The 27964-nt window shown below is 43.2% G+C and overlaps 1 protein-coding gene across 4 annotated transcripts in view; it reads right to left on the bottom strand.

Moving 5' to 3' along the window:
• LOC139417254 (acyl-CoA thioesterase 7) overlaps window positions 1–7727 on the bottom strand; it is an 80866-nt gene extending 73139 nt beyond the window's left edge. For 2 of the 4 annotated variants that reach the window (XM_071166505.1, XM_071166506.1), the window contains exons 1-2: window positions 7610–7727; window positions 6515–6660 (exon numbers count right to left, since the gene is read on the bottom strand). In XM_071166505.1, the coding sequence (XP_071022606.1) occupies window positions 6515–6660; window positions 7610–7642 (179 nt within the window). In that variant the 5' untranslated portion in view covers window positions 7643–7727. The remainder of the gene's footprint in view (window positions 1–6514; window positions 6661–7609) is intronic. The other 2 variants (XM_071166507.1, XM_071166508.1) reach the window with 2 other exon arrangements.
• Window positions 7728–27964: the final 20237 nt, after the last annotated feature.

The following is a 27964-nucleotide window of genomic DNA, read 5'->3' as shown; positions in this document are numbered from 1 at the left end:
CAATCATTGGATAATAAAATAGTTGAACTACAAGCATGTATATCCTACCAGCGGGACTTTAAAAACTGTAATATCTTATGTTTCACCGAGTTGTGGCTGAACAACAACATGAACAACATACAGCTGGCAGGTTATACACTGTATTGGCAGGATAGAACAGTAGCCTCTGGTAAGATAAGGGGTGGCGGTCTATGTATATTTGTAAACAACAGCTGGTGCACGATATCTAAGGAAGTCTTGAGGTTTTGCTCACCTGAGATATAGTATCTCATGATAAGCTGTAGAAAACAATATTTACCAAGAGAGTTTTCATCTATATTCTTCGTAGCTGTCTATTTAACACCATAAACCGCTGCTGGCCCTGAGACCGCACTCAATGAGCTGTATATGGCCATAATCAAACAGGAAAATGCTCATCCAGAGGCGGAGCTCCTAGTGGCAGGGGACTTTAATGCAGGGACACTTAAATCTGTTTACCTCATTTCTACCAGCATGTTAAGTGTGCAGGCAGAGGGGAAAAAACACGAGACCACCTTTACTCCACACAGAGACGCATACAAAGCTCTCCCTCACCCTCTATTTGTCAAATCTGACAATAATTATCCATAATTATATCCTCCTGATTCCTGCTTACAAGCAAAAACTAAAGTAGGAAGAACCAGTGACTCAGTCAATAAAAAAGTGGTCAGATGAAGCAGATGCTAAGCTACAGGAGTGTTTTGCTAGCACAGACTGGGATATGTTCCAGGAGTCTTCCGATGGCATTGAGCAGTACACCACATCAGTCACTGGCTCCTAAGTCCGTCGATGACGTCGTCCCCACAGTGACTGTACATACATACCCCAACCAGAAGCCATGGATTACAGGCAACATCCGCACTGAGCTAAATGGTAGAGCTGTCCCTTTCAAGGAGCGGGACTCAAACCCAGAAGGTTATAAGAAATCCCGCTATGCCCTCCGACGAACCGGCAAAGCAGCAAAGCGTCAATAGGCAAAGCATGAATACTGGACTAAGATCGAATCATACTACACCGGCTCCGATGCTCGTCGGATATGGCAGGGCTTGAAAACTATTACAGACTACAAAGCGAAGCACAGCCCCGATCTGCCCAGTGACACAAGCCTACCAGATTAGCTAAATTACTTCTGTGCTCGCTTTGAGGCAAGTAACACTGAAGCATGCATGAGCATCAGCTGTTCCAGACGAATGTGTGATCACGCTCTCCAAAGCCGATGTGAGTAAGACCTTTAAACAGGTCAACATTCACAGACACGCAGGGCCAAATGGATTCGCAGGACGTGTACTCCAAGCATGCACTGACCAACTGGCAAGTGTCTTCACTGACATGTTCAAACTCTCCCTGTCTGAGTCTGTAATATCAACATGTTTGAAGCAGACCACCATAGTCCCTATGCCCAAGCACACTAAGGGAACCTGCTTAAATGACTACCGACCCGTAGCACTCACATTGGTAGCCATGAAGTGCTTTGAAAGGCTGGTCATGGCCCACATCAACTCCATTATCACAGAAATCCTAGACACACTACAATTTGCATACCGCCCCAACAGATCCACATATGATGGAATCTCTATTGCACTCCACACTGCCCTTTCCCACCTGGACAAAAGGAACAACTATGTGAGAATGCTGTTCCTTGACTACAGTTCAGCGTTCAACACCATAGGGCCCTCAAAGCTCATCACTAAGGTAAGGACCCTGGGACTAAACACCTCCATCTACAACTGGATCCTGGACTTCCTGACGGGCCGCCCCTAGGTGGTTATGGGTAGGTAACCACACATCCGCCACGCTGATCCTCAACACGGGGGCCCCTCAGGGGTGCGTGCTTAGTCCCCTACTGTACTCCCCGTTCACTCATGAATGCACGGCCAGGCACGGCTCCAACACCATCATTAAGTTTGCTGATGACACAACAGTGGTAGGCCTGATCACTGACAGCCTATAAGGAGGAGGTCAGAGACCTGGCAGTGTGGGGCCAGGACAACAACCTCTCCGTCAACGTGATCAAGATGAAAGAGTTGATTGTGGAATACAGGAAAAGGAGGACCAAGCACACCCCCATTCTCATCGACGGGGCTGGCAGTGGAGCTGGTTGAGAGCTTCAAGGTCCTTGTTGTCCACATCACCAACAAACTATCATGGTCCAAGCACACCAAGACAGTTGTGAAGAGGGCACGACAAAACCTATTCCCCCTCAGAAGACTCAAAAGATTTTGGATGGGTCCTCAGATCCTCAAAAAGTTCTACAGCTGCACCAACTGGTTGCATCACTGCCTGGTATGGCAACTGATCGGCCTCAAACCACAAGGCACTACAGAGGGTTGTGCGTACGGCCAAGTACATCACTGGGGCCAAGCTTCCTGCCATCCAGGACCTCTAAACCAGGCGGTGTCAGAGGAGTCATAGTCATAGACTGTTCTCTCTGCTACCGCATTTTTAGCTAATATCGGCCGATTCCGATATGTTTACCAATATATCTAATACACCAATGCATCCCTAGTAGTATTGGGTCCTACATTGAGTTCCTCAATGAGACTGAGTCGGCCTGTCAAGGTGAAGGGGTCACCTATGCCATTGTGTGGGACAATGTCAGGTTCCACCATGCAGAGGTGGTTCAGGCATGGTTTCCAGTCCATCTCCGATTCCTGAACCTATACATGGCCCCATACTCTCCTTTCCTCAACCCTATCGAGGAATTATTTTCAGAATAGAGTTGGAACGTGTATGATCGCCATCCACATGAGCATGCCCACTGATGAGTCATGCGATGACATCAACCCAGACCAATGTCAGGCTTGGTTTCCCCATACCAAAAGGTTTTCCCCTAGGTGCATCAACAATCAGGACATTCACTGCGATATGGATGAGAACCTTTGGCCAAATGCTCAAGACAGGCTTGATGCAAACTACTGCCTGTTAACTAGTTTCTTTCTTTCAATTGTTTCCTTTGTTTAATGTAATCTGTTACAGTACACCCACGTTGTAATTATATCTGAAAAAATACAATGTATTCATGCATCAATAATTGTGGAAGATCTTCAATGATCACACCTTTGATCACACATGAGATAGAAATTATGGAAATGTTATTTTCAGTAAATGTTGATGGGTAGTACAAGTGTATAACCTAATGTTAAAACAGTGTAATGTACTATAGTTTACAGTACAGGAGCATATTACTTTCAGAAACATGTATCTTGTATTTTTTGCTATTGGATTAACTGGTTGGTAGCCCTTTTGACTCACAGCCACTGTCATCCTGTACACGGGTTGAAAATGGCAGGTTTTGTCATTGATAACCACCTAAATTGGAATGCAGTGGCTGTACAGTAACATGCTATACATGACATTAAAGCTCAAGTTCTCCGCTTCACAGCACTGTATGGGTTTTGACTGACAGCAGTTATACACTTTAGCACCACGTGTGCGACAAGAAGATGTCCTCATCCCTCTGGCTAATTGGGCTACATTTGCAAAATTGTTTTTGTCTGAGTGAGGGAAATGCTGTAAATCGAGAGGAGTCGATGTGTTCTGAAAGATGAGATTATAATAAATACCGCTTTGATGTCATAGAAGCAAACCAAACACCCATGAGTCCAAATGTGCACTTCACATTTCCATTTTTGAAAACGAATGTCATTTACAGCATCGATGTTTATTATCGCTATGTTCGATCCACAGTTACAAGGATAACGTGTTATACCATGGCTTGTCCTGAACAGAATGAGCCCATGTTCGTTGTATTGTGGAGACAATTAGCTGCGGAACACACACTTGAATGCACTCATGACTCCATTCTATGAGCACTAAAATTACAATCTATTACTCTGAAGTGCCTTTTGAAAGCCTAACACTGTAAGGTCGTATTTTATAACTTAGCTAGTCATGTTGCAATAGAATAAGCTTTCAAATGATGCACATCTGACCCGGATTGTAATTTATTAATGGAACGTTTTTGGATTGCGTAAAAAAATAACTGTAATTGTGTTATGGTGGGAACTACAAGTGTGCTTGCTTCAGTTTCTCAATGGCAAAGCTAGGAGAGCTCAAAAAAGCACCTTATAGTTGAAGGCTCTTTCCTTGAGTCAAAAAAGTGCATTGAAATGACTTAGGAGCTATGCAGTTTGGAGAGGCGTGTGGCCACTTGGAGACACCAGTTAGACCTCTCACTCAAACCCTTGTCATCCTTTTTTCTTATCTTGCACCTACTCCAAGATTTCTATGAATATTATTGTGTTACTGAATGTATCCAGAGTATTTAGAGATGTTGTTATTGACAGATGGTGTGAAAAGTACAGTAAATGTCAAATGCATCTGGTTGGCGGCGAGTTTCCTGCAATTCTACACATTTTGTCATGGGGTGCAGAGGAAATTGGGCTGTTTTAAAGCAAATGTTCTTGCAATTCTACACATTTTGCCATGTCTAATGTTTATGAACCCCTACCCTAAGATATCTTACAACTTTACACTGGTGTCATCTGCTGACACAAGGGTCACAAAAAGCATTGTCTCGTCATTTGAATCAAAACAGTGCATATAACAGCATGTGAATACAAGGTTGTTACTAGAGTAATTACAGTGTTACACATTAACTTAATATAAAGTGTCAGCCTGCACGGCTATGTGTCCAGCGCTCATTTATGATACTTTATCTGGGATTGATTGCGTTTGCCTGAGACAATGAAACAAATAGAATATAGTCGCAAGAGTTCAAACCCTGCCCATCTAGCACTCCAGGCAGACTACAGCAAACGCTAAAATGATTTGAATGATTTCAAATAGTCTATTGTCTAAGCTTAGTGAAGTCATCGACAACAGAGAATAGATTTGATCTGATTCAGATAAGGCCCAAGCTGGGAGAGCAAGGTTTTATGTAGTCATGCCCTACGGTCTGGTTGGTCAAGTACCTAAAATAAGAACTTATAACTTGTACCGAACACTATCAGACACATTTTAACCAACATTACAAGAAAGTACAATCACATTACTCCAGATTAAGCCTCGCTGCATTGGCTGCCTGTAAAGTATCAGACCGACTCTTAAGGTTTTAATTTGAACATTCTAAGCACTACGTGGCATTGTCCTCTCTTACCTGGCAGTAGTCACAGACATGCTTGTTCCATACAATCCAGTATAAATGCTTCCCTCCAAATTGACTGACCCAAGTGTAAACAAATGCCAGGGGAGGAGCCTTGGCTAATGATCAACGTATATGGCCGGTACATGTCTAGAAACTACTCACTCTCATTTACTGTGTTGCTATGTCATGGATCTGCTCCACCCTGATTTATGATCCGAAAGGGAGGTGAAGTTAGTTGGATTTCCGCTTTTGCAATGGAATGTTCCAGAGTAGGACCAAGATGATTTTAATACATTATAAATTATTTTAGTATGTGAGAGTCATAAAGCATTGTAGCCTACTACAACTTACGTACAATGTTGTATTATCATTTTATAGCTGACGATACTAACAAGCAGCTATGGTGTCCAATTGAATAGCTGCTACATAGAAATACATTACACTAGTATCCTTATAATAAGATAATAAGCCTTGTAATAAGACATTAATGACTATAACAAACTATTAAAGCATTATAGCAATCAGTGTCAAGTATAGGCTAGTCTGGCCTTTTTTCTTCTTCATGGGACATGTTCATATTGAGCAATGCCTTTGTCTCTCTTGGTGTGGTGCAATGCTTCTTTCTACCTTTAGGAGGATGATAATACAGAACCATAATGCAGTGCAAATGGACGCTGCTGTAGACTACATTGTAAGACTCAGCAAAGGCATTTGATAAGATGAATGCTGCGACAAAAGCCAATGCAAATATTAACAAAACTACCGCCGACGGGAATGCGCATCATTTATCTGCCCATGTTTTACTGTTCTGTTTACTTTTTACGACAACCGGAACCGTTTGGGAGACGATTTAAAACGGCTACAATTATACTAGTCAGCACACACTGGTCCGACGTTTGCCCATTCAAACTGAATAGCGAGAGGTTATTTGGGAGTTTAATTATTTATTTATGTATTAGGCCTACTTGTTTGGTGTGATTTACAGGGGTCTCGAAAATATACTATAAATGCCCCAGGACGACCTTAAGATGTCCTTGTTTGCCTCTACGCATCTTGTACCGGTTCGTCATCATATCCGAGCATCATTGTCGAAAAGATCCTCACACGACATGTGATCGCGTGCACAATTTGAGGCTCAGCTCCCGGTAGTCATTCTGTATTGTACTAAGAATAACAGTATTTGTCCCTATTATAGTGTGTCGTCCTTATGTGATTTATATGCAGTCAACATTTGCCGGAATAGACCGAGAGCAAAATCTATTTGGCGGATTATCGGGCCGCTTTGAAATGTGCACGCAAACCGGTAGTTGAGCTGCTCTCCACAGTACACTCGTTGGATCTCATCCAATATGTCACAGATAAAGAAACATATAAATTACATTTCTTAACACAGCGCATCGTTTTGCTTACCTGCATATCTGGAGGGATGAGGCTGTGGCTTGCGATTGTGTTCCCGACATGATGATAATGATGACTGGCTCTTTGTTGAGCTTGTCTTGGCGCAAGTCTCCTGGTGCAGTGAGGATAGCAATATGCAGACTCAGTCGGGTAGCATGCTATTGCAGCCGGTTAGCAAGATCAAGGGACATGGTTTTGACAGATCGTAAATTCAAGGAATATCCTACCGGTGAAGTTATAATGTAGCCTATTACTAGCTAGAAATGATCAGTGGTGTAAAGTACTTAAGTAAAAATACTTTAAAGTACTACTTTTTTGTTGTTGTATCTGTACTTTACTTTACTATTTTATTTATTGACAACTTTTACTTTTACTTCACTACATTCCTAAAGAAAATAATGTACTTTTGACTCCATGCATTTCCCCTGACACCCAAAAGTTCTTGTTACATTTTGAATTCTTAGCAGGACAGGAAACTGGTCCAATTCACGCACTTACGAAGACAACATCCCTGGTCATCTACTGCCTCTGATCTGGTGGACTCACTAAACACAAATACTTCGTTTGTAAATTATGTCTGAGTGTTGGAGTGTGCCCATGGCTATCTGTTAATTAAAAAACAAGAAAATCGTGCCGTTTGGTTGACTTAATATGAGGAAATTGAAATGATTTAAACTTTTACTTTTGATACTTAAGTACATTTGATCAATTACATTTATTTTCATACTTAAGTATATTTTAACCCAAGTACTTTTAGACTTACTCAAGTGGTATTTTGCTGGTTGAGTCATTTTCTAATATTAACATATCTTTACTTTTACTCAAGTATGACAATTGGGTACTTTTCCACCACTGGAAAAAAACAGTTATTCGACATTTTGTTACATAGGCTGTAACATTACAAAATAATGTAATTTCCTCAGTGTACTTCTAAAGCTAAGTTTAGCCAAATAAATTAGTTGTTTTGTTGACAATGAAATGAGTCGGTTTCTTTGAATAGCGGTCTCATAACTGATTGCAGGCTTCCTGTTCACTATTTAGGCGAACATGTTTGTTTAGGTTAAACTGACAATGCATACAAAGAAAGTACTATATTTCAAAAGTTACCTGTTTTTGCTGTGGATCAGAACGAACGAACATCTAAATGTTTATTTAGGAGGTTAGCTGGTTTTCACAACTCACAACAGATGATAAGTTCCGTGAGATGCTGTCAGTGTCACCCTTTACAGGAAAAGCTAGCTAAACTGTTTAAGAACTTGCGTCACTGGCACATGCAGTTCAAATCATCACCATAAAAGACCGCGCGAGGGCAGCAGAGACTATCCCATTTGAAGGTTCGCAGCATTTTTTTTTTGTCGTCTGCAGGGGCGCGATTGTTCCTCTCAACGACTGTCAGTCCAAGCGCCTATGCAAATCCAACAGCTGCAATATGTAACTTTTTGGGAGACCCAACCAAATATAAATATAAATTAGTTATAGATATGTAATTGTAATTGAAAGCAAGTCTAAGTTGCAGTTGATCTGTTCCATGTTAGCTATTTCTATGCTTCCGGTTCATACGCTTGGTTTTTGCGTCTTTTACTTTCGGTTTTGTACACCAGCTTCAAACAGCTGAAAATACAATATTTTGGTTATTGACAATATATTTCCACAGCGGTTTAGATGGTACAATGCTTCTCTACACTATGCGCATTGCTTGTTTTGTCACACAAACTGAAATTAGGCGAACTATTAGAATTCTAGAAACCAGTGCATATTGCACCTTAAACTTTGGGGTAACAGTTGGTGGGTGCACCTTGATTAGAGCGCTTTCCGTGCATATATAGAGTACGAATAAATGTTCTTACCAAGTAAAATTAAATAACGTTTTGGCGCTTTGTCGAGAACTATGTTCTCACCTACATGCCGAGTCATACCAAAAAGGGATAGTTGAAATTAATAGGACGAGTAATATACCACAGTATTGTAGTTTTTAATACAGTTAAATATATGTACAATGCGCAATAGTAATAGCCTACATAATAAAATACATACCGAAAGTAGAGACATTTTATGTTTTCAAGTAACATAACACAACGTGCTTACATATCGTTTATCTGCACAGACCCAGGATACTGAAGTCTAGTGCAAAATGATGTACATTATATAATAAACCCTTTGGGGTTTACAGGGAAGTTTTATGTGTCTCTTTATCATTTAACCCCAAAGAAGACTAAATATAAAAAAAATCCATGCAGACCTTAAATAATAAGAACGTCTTTAAACTTGTCCACTTACTGGACAGAAGACGTGTACTTCGGTATATAATACTTAACTAACATGATTTAACATGAATTATAGCTTTTTATCAAGAGAATATGACAATGAATGAATCTCTATAGCTTATTAGTGATAGGGGTCATTCTACAAAAATGGTGGCTTTCCTGTACCTGCTGTATCGTGGGTGTGGAGTCAAACGTAGGAAACATAGAGTGCGATGCTGTGCTCTTTAATGCACAAAACGCAACACAGGGTGCTCACAACCAAAATGCACGACCAGGAACAAACACGTTCCTCTACTACAAAACAGAAGGTCACAATAATTAATCCCGCACAAAGAACCAGGCGGGCATTTGTACTCAATAAACACATAAGGAGGCGACGACGACCACCGAGCGCCACCCGAACGGGAAGGGGAGCCACCTTCGGTCGAAGTCGTGACAGTACCCCCCCCCCCCCCCAGTGCACCGACAACGGCCTCGAGGTCGACCCGGAGGACGAGGTGCAGGGCGATCCGGATGGAGGCGATGGAAATCCCTCAATATTGACAGATCCAAAATGTCCCCCACCGGTACCCAGCACCTCTCCTCCGGACCGTACCCCTCCCAGTCCACAAGGTACTGCAGGCCCCTCACCCGGCGTCTCAAGTCCAGAATGGCCCGTATCGTATACGCCGGGGACCCCTCGATTTCCAGAGGGGGAGGAGGGACCTCCGGCACATCACCGTCCTGTAGGGGACCCGCTACCACCTGCCTGAGGAGAGACACATGAAACGAGGGGTTAATACGATAATAGGAAGGGAGTTGTAATCGATAACACACCTCGTTTATTCTCCTCAGGACTTTGAAGGGCCCTACACACTGCGGCCCAAGCTTCCGGCAGGGCAAGCGGAGGGGCAGGTTTCGGGTCGAGAGCCAGACCCTGTCCCCCTGTACAAACATGGGGGCCTCACTGCGGTGGCGGTCAGCACTCCTTTTCTGCCGTCCACTAGCTTGTTGAAGGGATTCCTGGACGGCCCTCCAGGTCTCTTTGGAGCGCTGCACCCATTCCTCCACTGCAGGAGCCTCGGTCTGGCTCGGATGCCACGGTGCCAGGACCGGCTGGTACCCCAACACACACTGAAAGGGGGACACATTAGTAGAGGAGTGGCGTAGTGAGTTCTGGGCCATTTCGGCCCAGGGGATGTATCTTGCCCACTCCCCTGGCCGGTTCTGGCAATACGACCGCAGAAACCTACCCACCTCCTGGTTTACTCTCTCCACCTGCCCATTACTCTCGGGGTGATAACCGGAGGTCAGGCTGACCGAGACCCCCAGACGCTCCATGAACGCCCTCCATACTCGGGACGTGAACTGGGGGCCCCGATCAGAAACGATGTCCTCCAGCACCCCGTAGTGCCGGAAGACGTGGGTGAGTAATGCCTCCTCAGTCTGTAGGGCTGTAGGGATACCGGGCAACGGGAGGAGACGGCAGGACTTAGAGAACCGATCCACAATCACCAGAACCGTAGTGTTCCCCTGAGACGGGGGAAGATCGGTCAGGAAATCTACGGATAGATGTGACCATGGCCGTTGTGGAACGGGGAGGGGTTGTAACTTCCCTCTAGGAAGGTGCCTAGGAGCCTTACTCTGGGCGCATACCGAACAGGAGGAGACATAAACCTTAACGTCCCTAGCCAAGGTAGGCCACCAATACCTCCCCCGAAGGCTCCCCACTGTTCTCCTCACCCCAGGGTGACCCGAGGAGGGTAGGACGTGAGCCCACCGAATCAGTTGGTCCCGAACACCAAGCAGCACTTACTTCCGCCCCGCCGGACACTGAGGAGGCGCGGGTTCAGCCTGTAACGCCCGCTCGATGTCCGAGTCCACCTCCCATACCACTGGTGCTATCAGCCTTGAGGCGGGAAGGATGGGAGTAGGTTCGGTGGAACTATCCTCCGTGTCGTAAAGGCGGGACAGTTTGTCCGCCTTCACGTTCTGGGAGCCCGGTCTATAAGATAACGTGAACCGGAATCGGGTGAAAAATATGGCCCACCTTGCCTGACGTGGGTTCAGTCTCCTAGCTGCCCGAATATACTCCAGATTCTGGTGGTCGGTCCAGATGAGAAAGGGGTGCTTAGCCCCCACAAGCCAGTGTCTCCACACCTTCAGAGCCCTGAGGAGCTGAGCTTCCTCGAAAAGAAAGCGCAGGGGCAAAGTTTTGGTGGCGTACCCGAGCGCTGTGATAGCATGGCACCCACCCCAGCCTCGGACGCGTCCACCTCCACTATGAATGCTAGAGAGGGGTCCGGATGCGCCAACACGGGTGCATCCGTGAACAGCGCCTTCAACCTGTTGAAAGCTCCGTCCGCCTCTGCTGACCACTGCAACCGCACCGGGCCCCCCTTCAGCAGTGAGGTAATTGGAGCCGCTATCTGGCCAAAACCCTAGATAAACCTCCGGTAGTAGTTGGCAAAACCCAAAAACCGCTGCACCTCTTTTACCGTGGTCGGAGTCGGCCAATTACGCACGGCCTTACTGCGGTCACCCTCCATCTCCACCCCCGAGGTGGAAATGTGATAACCCAGAAAGGAGACGGCTGGTTTGGAGAACACACACTTCTCAGCCTTGACGTATAGGTCATGCTCCAGCAGTCTACCAAGCACCTTGCGTACCAGAGACACATGCGAGTGGCTGAGTAGATCAGAATGTCATCGATATAAACAACCACTCCCTGACCGTGCAGGTCCCTGAGAATCTCGTCTACAAAGGATTGGAAAACGGCTGGAGCATTCTTTAACCCATACGGCATGACGCAGTAATCATAGTGGCCCGATGTGGTACTAAATGCGGTTTTCCATTCGTCTCCCTTCCGAATATGCACCAGACTATACACGCTCCTGAGAGCCAATTTTGTAAAGAACTGCGCTCCCTGAAATGATTCCACTGCAGTAGCAATGAGAGGTAGTGGGTAGCTGAACCCCACTGTGATGGCATTTAGATCTCTATAATCAATACACGGACGCAAACCTCCCTCCTTTTTCTTCACAAAAAATAAACTTGAGGAGACGGGTGAGATGGAGGACCGAATGTACCCCTGTCCCAGAGACTCCGTGACATATGTCTCCATAGCCTCTTGGGACAATGGGTACACGTGACTCTTGGGAAGCGCAGCGTTTACCTGAAGATCTATCGCACAATCCCTTCCCGGTCGATGTGGTGGTAATTTAGTCGCCTTCTTTTTACTGAAAGCGATTGCCAAATCGGCATACTCGGTGGGAATGCACACTGTGGGACCCTGGTCTGGACTCTCCACCGACGTGGCACCGATGGAAACTCCCAGACACCTTCCAGAACACTCCTCTGACCACCCCTGGAGAACCCCCTGTCTCCACTAAATTTTAGGATTGTGCCGGGCCAGCCAGGGAATCCCTAGCACCACTGGAAACAGAGGCGAATCAATAATATAGAGACTGATACGCTCCCTATGATTCCCCTGCGTTACCATGTCCAGTGGAACCGTGGTCTCCCTGACCACCCCTGACCCTAATGGCCGGCTATCTAGGGAATGCACAGGAAAGGGAGAATCTATCGGCACAAGTGGAACACCTAATTTAATAGCGAGTCCGCGATCCATAAAGTTCCCAGCTGCGCCTGAATCGACTAGCGCCCTATGCTGGGAAGAGGGGAAAAATGTAAGGAAAAAAATCAAGACAAACATGTGACCAACAGGGGGTTCTGGGTGAGTTTGGTGCTGACTCACCTGGGGTGATCGAGAAGTGTTCCGCCTGCCATCTCAACTCTCAGACGGACCCCCCCAGCACCGATCGGCCGTGTGTCCTCTCCGACCACAGCTGGTGCAGGGGGAGCCTCCTCCTCTGGTACCCCTCGGCACAGCCCCTCCCAACTCCATCGAAATGGGAGTGGAGGTGCTGGGTAGTGGAACACACAGGACCCTCTCCGAACACCCGCGGGCAGCCAGCAGATTGTCCAGTCGAATGGACATGTCAATCAGCTCATCCAGGGAAAGAGCGGTGTCCCGACACGCTAGCTCCCTGCGGACGTCCTCCCGGAGACTACACCGGTAGTGGTTGATAAGGGCCCTGTCGTTCCACCCAGATCCTGCTGCCAAGGTCCGGAACTGCAACGCGTAATCCTGGGCGCTCCTCTTCTCTTGCCTGAGGTGGAATAGTCGTTCTCCTGCCGCTCGGCCATCTGGAGGGTGGTCAAACACGGCGTGGAAACGGCGGGAAAACTCTGGGTAGTGCTCCTTCGCTGAGTCTGGGCCATTCCAGATTGCGTTCGCCCACTCCAGAGCACGATCCGTGAGGCAGGAGATGAGGACACTCACCCTCTCCACTCCCGAGGGAGTGGGTCTAACGTTGGCCAGGTACAGTTCCAGCTGGAGTAAGAACCCCTGGCACCCCGCCGCCGCTCCATCATAAACCCTCGGGAGCGTAAGACGGAGGGTGCTGGAGTCGGGAGATGGGGAGTCCTGAGCTGGGGGAGCCGAAGGTGGTCCATTCTCTCCATCACCATAGCCGTTCCGATCCGATGGAGAACGGTGGTATGATGTAGGACCCTTTCCTCCATTGATGGGAGAGGGTTGGCTGCTGCTCCTGCTGACTCCATTCTTTCGTGGTGCGGGATTCTGTAACGCTCCGGGTGTCGTGGGTGTGGAGTCAGACGCAGGAAACATAGAGTGCGATGCTATGCTCTTTACTGCACAAAACGCAACACAGGGTGCTCACAACCAAAATGCACGACCAGGAACAAACACGTTCCTCTACTACAAAACAGAAGGTCACAATAATTAATCCCGCACAAAGAACCAGGCGGGCCGGCTGACTAATAAAGCCTCACTAATTATACCCAACTCAAAACAAGTGTACTCAATAAACACATAAGGAGGGGGAGGAAAGAATCAGTGGCAGCTAGTAGGCCGGCGACGACGACCGCCGAGCGCCACCCGAACGGGAAGGGGAGCCAACTTCGGTCGGAGTCGTGACACCTGCCTTATTCATCAGGAAAAACACTTTGTTTTATTGACCTTTTATTATTAATAAAACATATGTAAGACAGTTATATTGCAAACTATTTTTTCTATATATTGTAGAGCACGGTCAGTACCATGAAATTGGCTTGTCCCTCTGGTCAGGAGTCATGGTTTAGTGACATATTTCTAGTTTAAAAATATATTTTTCTCCCTCTTTAAATGTCATAATACAAAATGAAAGTATTATAGTTATTTAGTGGACAACTTAAACAACTAAAATATAAAATAAATATTAAAAATCATTTACAAGTAATAGCTATCCCTCAATTTCATGTCACTGGTGTTAAAATGTATAAAAAACACCACTTGGAAAAATGAAACATCCTTGCCAAATTCTTCCTGGGTCATTGAAGGTTCATTGGTGATGGGACTGTTTTGAAAGCACATGGTGAGTGTGCACTCTCTCCTCATATGTTAACAATTTGATGATTAACTTGGTAATTTCATGCAAGGACTTAAGATGTGTCACTGGTGTTATACAGTTTATAGTAAGGGGAAAGGAAATTGGATTAAAATGATTGATAAAATTGCATGATTAAGTGATTTATTTAAAACTTAAGAAGTGTGGTTTGAGATAGTGGCCGCCATCTTAGATATGACATCTTGTCTGCAGATTTGTCACCGGTGTTTCAGTTCTAGCTGGTAACATCGGTGACATGACTATAATGCCTTATTTGCATTTTATTACTTTCAATATTATAATCACATAATATGGCTTTCCTTTTGTTAGATATGGCGAAATTAGGTGCTGCTGAAAAGCAAATACACTACAGACAGCACAGGGAAGCTGACTCACACCACAAAAACACCAGACTTACTTAAAGGATTTAGAGAGTTAAAAAAGAGAGTGAAGGATCTCACAGAAAGGGAAAAAAGACAGGATCGAAGGAAATGGCGGGTCAGACAGGCAAAACAGAGAGATTGAGAGCAGGAACGACAGTGTTGACCTCCCCATCCACTCCAGACAGTGAACCCAGTACTGCAAGGTCAGAATTAAGACAATCTGTCTGTAGGAAGACACATGTACTCTGTATCTACAGAGTTACTTAAAGGGATAGTTCACCCAAATTACAAAATGATTGACTGATTGCCTGATCCATATAGACTTCCGTGAGAACTTCACTTGCAAGTATGCTTCAGACATCCAGAGGAGCCCCCCATCACCTTCTGCAACATCTCACCTAGCAGAAGGCATGATCCAGCAGAAATGACAAATTTGACTAATAAATTGATAACATTTGTTTGTCATTGATTTCACATTGTGTCACTGGTGTTACTGTATGGCATATTGGTGTTCTGGCATTAGGTTTGCCCAATTTAATTGAATATGGTTTTTGTTGCTACATTCATTAGTAAACATTTTAAGGATATGATCATTCACTTTTGATGACTCAACCTCAATTATTTCTAATGTTACAAACAGCAAAACAATAGTATAAATGGAAAAATGTCAGACAAAATAACTTTACACGTGTGTTCAAAGTCAATTTTGACTTATCTAAACAATTTCTTAGTATTATCATTAACCTTTTCTGTCTTTGATTATACAGTTGAAGTCAGACGTTTACATACACCTTAGCCAAATACATTTAAACTCAGTTTTTCACAATTCCTGACATTTAATCCTAGTAAATGTCCATGTCTTTGGTCAGGCAGGATCAACACTTTATTTTAAGAATGTGAAATGACAGAATAATAGTAGAGAGAATGATTTATTTTAGCTTTTATTTCTTTCATCACATTCCCAGTGGGTCAGAAGTTTACATACACTCAATTAGTATTTGGTAGCATTGCCTTTAAATTGTTTAACTTGGGTCAAATGTTTCGAGTAGCCTCCCAAAAGCTTCCCACAATAAGTTGGGTGAATCTTGGCCCATTCCTCCTAAGTGCTGTTGTGCTGAGTGCTGTTGTAACTGAGTCAGGGTTGTAGGCCTCCTTGCTCGCACACACTTGTCAGTTCTGCCCACACATTTTCTATAGGTTGAGGTCAGGGCTTTGTGATGGCCACTCCAATACCTTGACTTTGTTGTCCTTAAGCCATTTTGCCACAACTTTGGAAGTATGCTTGGGGTCATTGTCCATTTGGAAGACCAATTTGCGACCAAGCTTTAACTTCCTGACTGATGTCTTGAGATGTTGCTTTAGTATATCCACATAATTTTCCTTCCTCATGAAGCCATCTATTTTGTGAAGTGCACCAGTCCTGCAGCAAAGCACCCCCACAACATGATGCTGCCACCCCCGTGCTTCACGGTTAGGACGGTGTTCTTCGGCTTGCAAGCCTCCCCCTTTTTCCTCCAAACATAACGATGGTCATTATGGCCAAACCGTTCTATTTTTGTTTCATCAGACCAGAGGACATTTCTCCAAAAAGTACGATCTTTGTCCCCATGTGCAGTTGCAAACCGTAATCTGGCATTTCTATGGTGTTTTTGGAGCAGTGGCTTCTTCCTTGCTGAGCGGCCTTTCAGGTTATGTCGATATAGGACTCGTTTCACTGATAGATACTTTTGTACCTGTTTCCTCCAGCATCTTCACAAAGTCCTTTGCTGTTGTTCTGGGATTGATTTGTACTTTTCGCACCAAAGTACGTTCATCTCTAGGAGACAGAAGGCGTCTCCTTCCTGAGCGGTATGACTGCTGCGTGGTCCCATGGTGTTTATACTTGCGTACTATTGTTTGTACAGATGAACGTGGTACCTTCAGGGGTTTGGAAATTGCTCCCAAGGATGAACCAGACTTGTGGAGGTCTACATTTTTTTGGCTGATTTCTTTTGATTTTCCCATGATGTCAAGCAAAGAGGCACTGAGTTTGAAGGTAGGCCTTGAAATACATCCACAGGTACACCTCCAATTGACTAAAATTATGTCAATTAGCCTATCAGAAGCTTCTAAAGCCATGACGTAATTTTCTGGATTTCTTCAAGCTGTTTAAAGGCCCAGTCAACTTAATGCATGTAAACGTCTGAGCCACTGGAATTGTGATACAGTGAATTATAAGTGAAATAATCTGTTTGCAAACAATTATATTGTTAAAAAAAATTACTTGTGTCATGCACAAAGTAGATGTCCTAACCGACTCGCCAAAACTATAGTTTCTTAATTAACAAGAAATGTAAACTTCCGACTTCAACTGTATATGCAAATTAAAGACTGAAATTACATTCTAGAAAGACTGAATTGTCATCTAAAATATAGGTAATACACCAGTGACAAAAAGGCAGCACAAGCATTTTTTTATGTAATGTAGTAAAAATCCCAAAAAATTTAAGCTGTCATTTATGATGATATATAATGTTAAGGGGTTAACTATTATCTGACTATAAGTTATGATTTTTTTTAAATAAATAAAATGTGTAAAAGTTGGCTTTTCATAAAGCCACCATTTTCATTGAATGACCCATATATACAGTGCATTCGGAAAGCATTCAGACCCCTTGACATTTGCACACAAAAAAAATAAATAAATAAAATAAAAATAAAAAATAAATAAATTGCTTTGTCATGATGATGTATTGTGTGTAGATTTATGAGGGGAAAAAATATTTAATCAATTTTATAATTAGGCTGTAAAGTAACAAAATGGGGAAAGTGTCTGAATACTTTCCGAAAGTACATGAGAGTTATCCCGACATGTACATATCATGCATTAGGTGATCACACCAGATACCGACTGGTTTACTGATCCACGCCCTAATCTTGTTTTTAAAGTATCAGTCACCAACAGATGCATATCTGTATTTCCAGTCTTGTGAAATCCGTAGATTAGGGCCTAAAGAATTTATTTAAATTAACTGATTTGCTTATATGAACTGTAACTCAGTAAAATCTTAGAAATTGTTGCATGTTGCGTTTTAGATTTTTGTTCAGCCACCCTTTGGTGATGAAACGTATTGCAATTTATCAGTCGAATATGAATGGAGAGCCATATGCAGGATGCTGTGGAGATAGAGAACTCCATCCTACTCCCAATAATTATGATTGCGGTCTCCCTTTGCATGATGCAGGCCAAACTATTTGTTTCTGATCGATGTCAACAATTAAAGGAAAAATCCACCCCAAACCACTAATTCCTATAATTTACAGTGTTAAATAACACTCATATTTCAGAACATTCTTTTTTGTGAACAAATGGTTAATTTTGTCATTATAGTAAGGTTGGTAGCAACATGTGAAAATTGGTGTGGAAATCTGTTGCAGCTCAAGTCGAATACAAAACCCACAACGCAACACTAGGTAGCATAGCTAGCATATGGTTAAGTGTGCCTTGAATTCTAAATAAATCACTGAGTGTCACCAGCAAAGCACCACCACACGATCACACCTCTTCCATTCATGGTGGGAACCACACATGCAGAGATCATCCATTCACCTACTCTGCGTCTCACAAAGACAGGGTGGTTGGAACCAAAAATCTCATCTTGGACTCATCAGACCAAAGGACAGATTTCCACCGGTCTAATGTCCATTGCTCATGTTTCTTGGACCAAGCAAGTCTCTTCTTATTATTGGTGTCTTTTAGTAGTGGTTTCTTTGCAGCAATTCAACCATGAAGGCCTTATTGACGCAGTCTCCTCTGAACAGTTGATGTTGAGATGTGTCTGTTACTTGAACTATGTGAAGCATTTATTTGGGCTGCAATTTCTGAGGCTCTAATGAACTCATCCTCTGCAGCAGAAGTAACTCTGGGTCTTTCTGTATTATGGCGGGCCTCATGGGAGCCAGTTTCATCATAGCGCTTGATGGTTTTTGCAACTTGAAGCGCTTGAAGAAACTTTCAAAGTTCTGGAAATTATTGACTGACCTTCATGTCTTAAAGTAATAAAGGACTGTCATTTATCTTTGCTTATTTGAGCTGTTCTTGCCATAATATGGACTTGGTCTTTTACCAAATAGGGTTATCTTCTGTATACCACCCCTACCTTTTCACATCACAACTGATTGGCTCAAACTCATTAAGAAGGAAGGAAATTCCACAAATTAACTTTTAACAGGGCACACCTGTTAATTGAAATGAATTCCAAGTGACTATCTCATGAAGCTGGTTGAGAGAATGCCAATAGTGTGCAAAGCTGTCATCAAGGCAAATGGTTTTGATTTCTTTAACACGTTTTTGGTTACAACATGATTCAATATGTGTTATTTCATAGTTTTGATGTCTTCACTATTATTGTACAATGTGGAAAATAGTTCAAATAAAGAAAAAAAATAAGAAAAACCCTTGAATGAGTAGGTGTGTCCAAATCTTTTGACTGGTACTGTATGTATAAAAAACAGATATGCATCTATAAAAAAATTGTTGGCATTATCATTTTTTATTTAAAAAAATATATATTATTAAAACAATCTAAAATTGTTGGACATAAAAGACGTAAAAAAACACCAGGAAATCAGCTCCCAAGTGATTTTAATTTGTTTAATCTGATGATATAGCTCTTTTCTACCAACTGAGGTACTCAAAGCGCTTTACATAGTAGGGGAAAACTCACCTCATCCACCATCAATGTGTAGTACTGACCATTTATGTGCCAGAACGCTCACCACACATCAGCTATCAGGTGGAGAGGTGAGGAGTGATATATGTCAATTGGGAATGATGGGACGATTAGGTGGCCATGATTGAATGTGGCCAGTTTGGGAATTTAGCCATGACACTGGGGTGAACACCCCTACTCTTACAATAAGCGCCATGGGATTTAGAAGGACCACAGAGTCAGGACACCCATTTTAACGTCCCATCCGAAAGATGGAACCCTACGCAATGTCCCCAAACGTAATCAAGGTTTGAAATGATTAGGTTTTAGTCAAATATTATATATGTTTTTATATATTGAAGTGAATTTGCAATCTACAAATATTTGTTTTATGTTCGGGCCCCCTGACTATCTGCTCAAAACAAATTTGGCCCGCGGCTGAATCTATTTGATGAACCCTGACCCAAATATTGCATAATCCTTGTAAAATGATTTGTGAAACATATGGTGAATACCTTTGGAAAGTGGACAGGAATTTCCTGGCTTCTTTGCCTTCTTTGAGTTTGTGATCAACTATATGTATTTTATCTGATTCTTCAGAACGGTCTCTGTTTCAGAATTGTGCAACAATGCCCAAATTTGGGAAAACAAACATCTTTGTCCTGGGAAAGGAAATTCCATTGAGAGGCAAAAAGAAAAAGAGGCACATTGTCCCTCAGTGCTGCACCTCCAGCTCGGAACGTCCTCAGTCCCAAAGGGAGGACCATCGTCCATCTACAAGTAATACCCAGTCTACCAATGCTCAGAGGAGAAAATGGGAAACAGTGACTACATGGAGAGAAATAAGGGACTCCACGGACCCCCCACTAAAAATCCATCTGCTCCGTGTGTGGGATCGAGCCAGAGATAATATGGCGGTGCACTGACTGTGGGGCTGAGACAATATTTAGCTCTGACTGCAGGTAATTATCAATGACAATGTTTCATCATGTGCCCAATTGACAAGGAAACTAATTTCTCAAACATCGGTTAAGTGAAATGGTCAGTGTCTGAGACCTTCACAGAGGTCTCAGACACTCTCTGTTTCTCTCGCTCTATCTGATACATATTTCCACCCACAACTTACTTATTTTCACCAGGTCATGCTTTTTAGCCGTGGCTAAATCATTGAAACCAAGCCCAAGCTCTTAACCAATACTCTTCCTCTTAAGGATGGTCAATTCAAAAGGACCCTTCCGTTTGCTTTTGAATGGCACTGGAGGCAGAGAGGTGGCCATAAGTGCTCACTCAACCACAGTAGACCTCTGAGGGTATTTGATGACATTGAGAAGTAATAAATGCATTTGTTAGTAATATCTTACAGTAAACAAAAATCTGTCAACTTCATCTCTATGTAACAGTATAACTTTAGACCGTCCCCTCGCCCATACCCGGGCGCGAACCAGGGACCCTCTGCACACATCAACAACAGTCACCCCTCGAAGCATCGTTACCCATCGCTCCACAAAAGCCGCGGCCCTTGCAGAGCAAGGGGAACTACTACTTCAAGGTCTCAGAGCAAGTGACGTCACCGATTGAAACGCTATTTAGCGCGCACCACCGCTAACTAAGCTAGCCGTTTCACATCCGTTACATCTATATAACCTTTTTATTACGCGACAAGTTCAAGGCAATTTAGTTTGCATTTTCAAATGAAATACACTGAGTGTACAAAACATTAGGAACACCTGCTCTTTCCATGACACAGACTGACCAGGTGAATCCAGGTGAAAGCTATGATCCCTTATTGTCACTTGTTAAATCCACTTCAACCAGTGTAGGTGAAGGGGAGGAGACAGGTTAAAGAAAGATTTTAGAGCCTTGATACCATTGAGACATGGTTTGTGTGTGTGCCATTCAGAGGGTGAATGGGCAAGACAAAAAATGAACGGGATATGGTAGTAGGTTCCAGGTGCACCGGTTCGTGTCATGAACTGCAACCCTGATGGGTTTTTACACTCAACAGTTTCCTGTGTGTATCAAGAATGGTCCACCACCCAAGGGACATCCAGTCAACTTGACACAAGTGTGGGAAGCATTGGAGTCAACATGGGCCCGCATCCCTGTGGAACGCTTTCAACACCTTGTAGAGTCCATGCCCCGACGAATTGAGGTTGTTCTGAGGGCAAAAGGGGGGAGGCACACAACTCAATATTTGGAAGGTGTTCCTAATGTTTGATTTACTCAGTGTATACCCCTTGATTATGACTTATGCCTTAACTGTAGTAGCGTAACTGTGTTATGAGATCATAACTAGAACAATAATAACCTATTACTGGATATAGTCATGGGAGACTTTTAAAATGAATGATTTGGCTGGCCACCCCTTTACGACTCAAAATACATGGTTTTGCAGATATTAAAAGTGAACATGACAGTTTCGGTAAGCAATTGCCCTCAAATCATTGAAGGAGAAAACCTAAAACCTCAGTTGTCAGTTACAGCAGCAGACAATATGCAGCGGATGTTGTTTATTTAAAGCAGAATATACCCATCAACTCAGTGGCCTTGGGGTTAGTGTCGGCCCTGAGATTGGAAGGTTGGGTTTGATCCCCAGTTCAGTCATACCAAAGACTCTAAAAAGCTTGACCCAATGCATCTCTGCTTGGCACTCCGCACTAAGCGGATGGATTCAGGGTAAGGCATTGCGATAGACTAGCACCCTGTCCAAGGGGTATATCCTGTCCAAGGGGTTTACTTGTATATCAAGTTACCTCATACTACTCAAATAGGAGATAGTCTTCTGCTCTATGGGCTGTCATGGCTGGGACAAGGCTAATTATAATGCACCCAGTGGTAACGTTATTTCCCATACATTTTTCACCAAACCTCAACTTTTTCAACTTGTTGGCTATGTTTACTATGCGAAATGCTAAGTTTTCTACGTTGTTGACCCCGATTGATGGTGAAACTGAATTCCTGACTGTGGATTGTCCAGTTACGCATCACAGATATGTCAAAGAAAACAATTTATATTTGCATTGGAAAATGTGTAGTTTTTGCTCCATTTTTTTTAATAGAACTTTTCATGACAAACTATTTTTCGTCTTTCAGGCCGAGTGCATGATGTGAGAGTAGAGCTCTGCTGCAGCTTGAGAGTGGTGTCACTGAGGGCCATTGGCCTGTCATTCAATTTTCATCATAGGACAGTGAGTAATCACTATTATAATCTGATTCTATACTATTTCTACTTTGTCTGCAAAAGTTTTTAACCAAATTCCTGTTTTGATAAACAGATCTGTTGTAGAAACCATGTTCTACTTGTATGTGAAAATGCATTTGCTGTATGTGTTGATGTCCTACTCTGATGGAATGCAGTAATGAATCAGAGTGTTGATGTCCTACTCTGATGGAATGCAGTAATGAATCAGAGTGTTGATGTCCTACTCTGATGGAATGCAGTAATGAATCAGAGTGTTTATGTCCTACTCTGATGGAATGCAGTAATGAATCAGAGTGTTGATGTCCTACTCTGATGGAATGCAGTAATGAATCAGAGTGTTGATGTCCTACTCTGATGGAATGCAGTAATGAATCAGAGTGTTGATGTCCTACTCTGATGGAATGCAGTAATGAATCAGAGTGTTGATGTCCTACTCTGATGGAATGCAGTAATGAATCAGAGTGTTGATGTCCTACTCTGATGGAATGCAGTAATGAATCAGAGTGTTGATGTCCTACTCTGATGGAATGCAGTAATGAATCAGAGTGTTGATGTCCTACTCTGATGGAATGCAGTAATGAATCAGAGTGTTGATGTCCTACTCTGGTGGAATGCAGTAATGAATCAGAGTGTTGATGTCCTACTCTGATGGAATGCAGTAATGAATCAGAGTGTTTATGTCCTACTCTGATGGAATGCAGTAATGAATCAGAGTGTTGATGTCCTACTCTGATGTAATGCAGTAATGAATCAGAGTGTTGATGTCCTACTCTGATGGAATGCAGTAATGAATCAGAGTGTTGATGTCCTACTCTGATGGAATGCAGTAATGAATCAGAGTGTTGATGTCCTACTCTGATGGAATGCAGTAATGAATCAGAGTGTTGATGTCCTACTCTGATGGAATGCAGTAATGAATCAGAGTGTTTATGTCCTACTCTGATGGAATGCAGTAATGAATCAGTGTTGATGTCCTACTCTGATGGAATGCAGTAATGAATCAGAGTGTTGATGTCCTACTCTGATGGAATGCAGTAATGAATCAGAGTGTTGATGTCCTACTCTGATGGAATGCAGTAATGAATCAGAGTGTTGATGTCCTACTCTGATGGAATGCAGTAATGAATCAGAGTGTTGATGTCCTACTCTGATGGAATGCAGTAATGAATCAGAGTGTTGATGTCCTACTCTGATGTAATGCAGTATTGAATCAGAGTGTTGATGTCCTACTCTGATGGAATGCAGTAATGAATCAGAGTGCCAGTAAGCGACTCTTGTTCATTCATTTCAGGGAAGAGACTTGTATACCGCCCTGACAAATGAGGCCTATGAGGAGTTCTGACATACTTGATATGTTGTGCCGTCTGGCCCCAGAAACTGCCGATGGAACCCAGTGCCCACTCTGTCCCAAGGTTTGTTGTAATTGCTTTGGCCTATTTCATTTTTTATCACCCCAAAAAACACATCAACGCATAAAATATCAATTGTGATGTCTCCCTCTTTTATAAACACAAAGTATCTATTTGAAACATCTCTGTTCCATTTTTGCCAAACAGATTTACAGACAAACAGACTTCTAGTCTTTCATTTGATTTGTTTTTTTTGGGGATCCCCATCATCTGTTACAAAGCAGAAGCTACTCTTCCTGGGGTCCAAAAACTATAAAGTTGTATCCAAGTATATTTGACATCTCTTTACAGGACAATGGAACAGTGGTGGTAGCAGCGAATAGGCTTTTTGGTTTGCCCAGGAAAGTTGTCTGGATCAAGTCATGAGCCATCAAACATGAGGAAAAAATACTTTGCAAACCAAGCTGATGTGGATGGATTGGTTTGTAAGCCCATATCACAGACGGGTAATACCTGAATGTAATGTGCACTGCATTTTAAGGATACCTTCCATTATTACCTTATGCACAACTGGAAGGGAATGTGAACAAAATCTAGAATTATTTGAACTCATGATACCAAACCTTGCCACTAATTCATATTTAAATGTTGCAGTGGTCCCTCCACTTCATCTGTTTGGCTCAGTGGTCTTAAGGTTGGGGACGGTATGTTGGCATTGTGTATGTTTAATGTAATATTATTGGTTGTGTCATGCAACATCCATTTAGGCACTGAATCTGGCACCACTGTTTGTGATCTGCTTCAGGCAACAGCTCAGTACGTTATGCCTGTACTGTACTTGATATTAAAAAAAACAATGTTTAAGGTTGCCATGGATTTCAAGCGGCATTTCAAGCGCCATCAGGTCCAAACCCAAAATAACGGAATTGGACTAGACAGGCGTGTTGGGGCGTTCCTGTGAGAACGAGGACCCGATTCACTTCCTGAACATGAAAAAGGGTGAAAGGTGGGATGCAGTAATAAGGAGTTTTTTTTCCTCCATTTTCTTTGTAAAAAAAATGTTCAGTGTTTGATTAATTTAGTTTGCAAATAATCATATATCTCTTCTGTAGTTTGTCAAATGCAGTGTGCTTACTGAGAGAGATGAAGGAGGGTATGAGAGGCAAGAACATCAATCTCGTCTTCATGTATGACATTGCATGCAAGATGCAGCCACACATGCAAGTAATTAACCTTTTTTATTCAAGATCTCATTGACTTTAACATTTGAATAGCAGTTTTCGCCTAAAATTGTTTTTAATATTAACATTTAGTCTTTTTAGAGAAACTCTCCTGAATTGAAACATAGGACCAAATTTGTTGTGCCAGTTTTCCATGCTTATGGACATGACTTGCCATGTCAGGTACTTGAACATGATCATTCTTATTGTCAGTAGGTATTTATTCATATTTTATAAGGTTTAACCAAATAAACCCTTTGTATGACATGATTTTATATTTCTAGATGAAATTCAAGACGAGGTATTTCGAAAGTGCTGGATTGGCAGATGGGGAGCAGATGGAGAGGTTGTGGTTGTATCTGAGGCGCTTTGGGAAGCTCCCCAAAGAAATGACGCTGTCCCATTGTATTGACCTCCTGACGGATGCACCTCTCCACCATGGGAAAAAGAATACGCCAGAGGCAATGTTAGTACACTTGGAATTGTTCTTCATCTACTTGATGCTGCTTGACTCTAGTGATGTTCCTAACATGTCCTGTTTTTTGTTTTGTTTTAGTGGACTCTCAGCCACAGAGGCTTTACCGAGCAAGAGAAGTTGTAACATAGGCAGGAAGGGAAATGGCAGAAATTTGCATAGTCTCTTCCATGTAATTATTGTATCAATAATGTCACGTCCTGACCTTAGTTCCTTTTGTATGTCTCTATTTTAGTTTGTTCAAGGCGTGAGTTGGGGTGGGCATTCTATGTTTTGTTCTGTGTGTTTATATTTCTATGTGTTGGGCCTGGTATGGTTCCCAATCAGAGGCCAGCTGTCTATCGTTGTCTCTGATTGAGAACCATACTTAGGCAGCCTGTTTTCCCACTATGGGTTGTGGGTAGTTGTTTTCTGTTTTGTGTGTGTTGCACCTTGCAGAACTGTTCGTTTGTTGTTGTTGTTGTTGTTGTTGTTGTTGGTGGTGGTGGTGTTTTTTGTTCAAGTATTCGTATTTATTAAAAGCATTATGAACCCTTACCACGCTGCACCTTGGTCCTCTTCTCCTTCTCCCGACGACAATCGTTACAAATAATCTTATCATTGAATTTCAGTATTGATTAGAAATGTTGTCACATCTGTCACTGGTGTTATGTTTTAAGAACAACTCTGGACAACATTAGGGATTCGGGCAGGAATGTCAGTGTCACCATTGAGAGGCAAAAACCTGCTCTGTGCTGGGTGGAGCAATATGTTGCAATGCTCCAGCAACATACCATTGTATGTAATTCATTTCAAATGACAAAACAAAGTTGCTATATTTTGTTATGCATTATTGTATGCCCTCTCTAATACATTTTTGATTTTCACGGCACAGCAGGAAAGTGGAATATCTGTATATCACCTTGTGCAGATCGAGAGATACTTCCTCAGTGTGTTTTGAAACAGTACAATTGTTAGATCAATGAATATAATTGATCTCCCTGGTAAAAGTATTTAGAACATTTCTGATTACAGAAAACTCAAGACATTAGAGAGAAAGTACAGTATCCTCAATCGATAGTCCCCCACCAGCAGTCGCTTCCATACTGTGCTCCACAGACAGCAGAGTAACAGATTGAGCACCAATCTGGAGGGAACCTTCAGTCTGCTGCTGGAACAGAGGTTCCTCTGTGGCCTGATGAGAAAATATACAGGTTATATACACTGCTCAAAAAAATAAAGGGAACACTAAAATAACACATCCTAGATCTGAATGAATGAAATATTCTTATTAAATACTTTTTTCTTTACATAGTTGAATGTGCTGACAACAAAATCACACAAAAAGTATCAATGGAAATCAAATCAAATGTATCAACCCATGGAGGTCTGGATTTGTAGTCACACTCAAAATTAAAGTGGAAAACCACACTACAGGCTGATCCAACTTTGATGTAATGTCCTTAAAACAAGTCAAAATGAGGCCCAGTAGTGTGTGTGGTCTCCACGTGCCTGTATGACCTCCCTACAACGCCTGGGCATGCTCCTGATGAGGTGGCGGATGGTCTCCTGAGGGATCTCCTCCCAGACCTGGACTAAAGCATCCGCCAACTCCTGGACAGTCTGTTGGTGGATGGAGCGAGACATGATGTCCCAGATGTGCTCAATTGGATTCAGGTCTGGGGAACGGGCGGGCCAGTCCATAGCATCAATGCCTTCCTCTTGCAGGAACTGCTGACACACTCCAGCCACATGAGGTCTAGCATTGTCTTGCATTAGGAGGAACCCAGGGCCAATTGCACCAGCATATGGTCTCACAAGGGGTCTGAGGATCTCATCTCGGTACCTAATAGCAGTCAGGCTACCTCTGGCGAGCACATGGAGGGCTGTGCGGCCCACCAAAGAAATGCCACCCACACCATGACTGACCCACCGCCAAACCGGTCATGCTGGAGGATGTTGCAGGCAGCAGAACGTTCTCCACGGCGTCTCCAGACTCTGTCACATCTGTCACGTGCTCAGTGTGAACCTGCTTTCATCTGTGAAGAGCACAGGGCGCCAGTGGCGAATTTGCCAATCTTGGTGTTTTCTGGCAAATGCCAACACCTGCACGGTGTTGGGCTGTAAGCACAACCCCCACCTATGGACGTCGGGCCCTCATACCACCCTCATGGAGTCTGTTTCTGACCGTTTGAGCAGACACATGCACATTTGTGGCCTGCTGGAGGTCATTTTGCAGGGCTCTGGCAGTGCTCCTCCTGCTCCTCCTTGCACAAAGGTGGAGGTAGCGGTCCTGCTGCTGGGTTGTTGCCCTCCTACGGTCTCCTCCACGTCTCCTGATGTACTGGCCTGTCTCCTGGTAGCGCCTCCATGCTCTGGACACTACGCTGACAGACACAGCAAACCTTCTTGCCACAGCTCGCATTGATGTGCCATCCTGGATGAACTGCACTACCTGAGCCACTTGTGT

The sequence above is a fragment of the Oncorhynchus clarkii genome, chromosome 9 (assembly GCF_045791955.1).
Source record: "Oncorhynchus clarkii lewisi isolate Uvic-CL-2024 chromosome 9, UVic_Ocla_1.0, whole genome shotgun sequence".
Taxonomy (NCBI): domain Eukaryota; kingdom Metazoa; phylum Chordata; class Actinopteri; order Salmoniformes; family Salmonidae; genus Oncorhynchus; species Oncorhynchus clarkii.
Note: the sequence above shows the minus strand (reverse complement) of the source record. Positions and strands in the feature narration are given on the sequence as shown.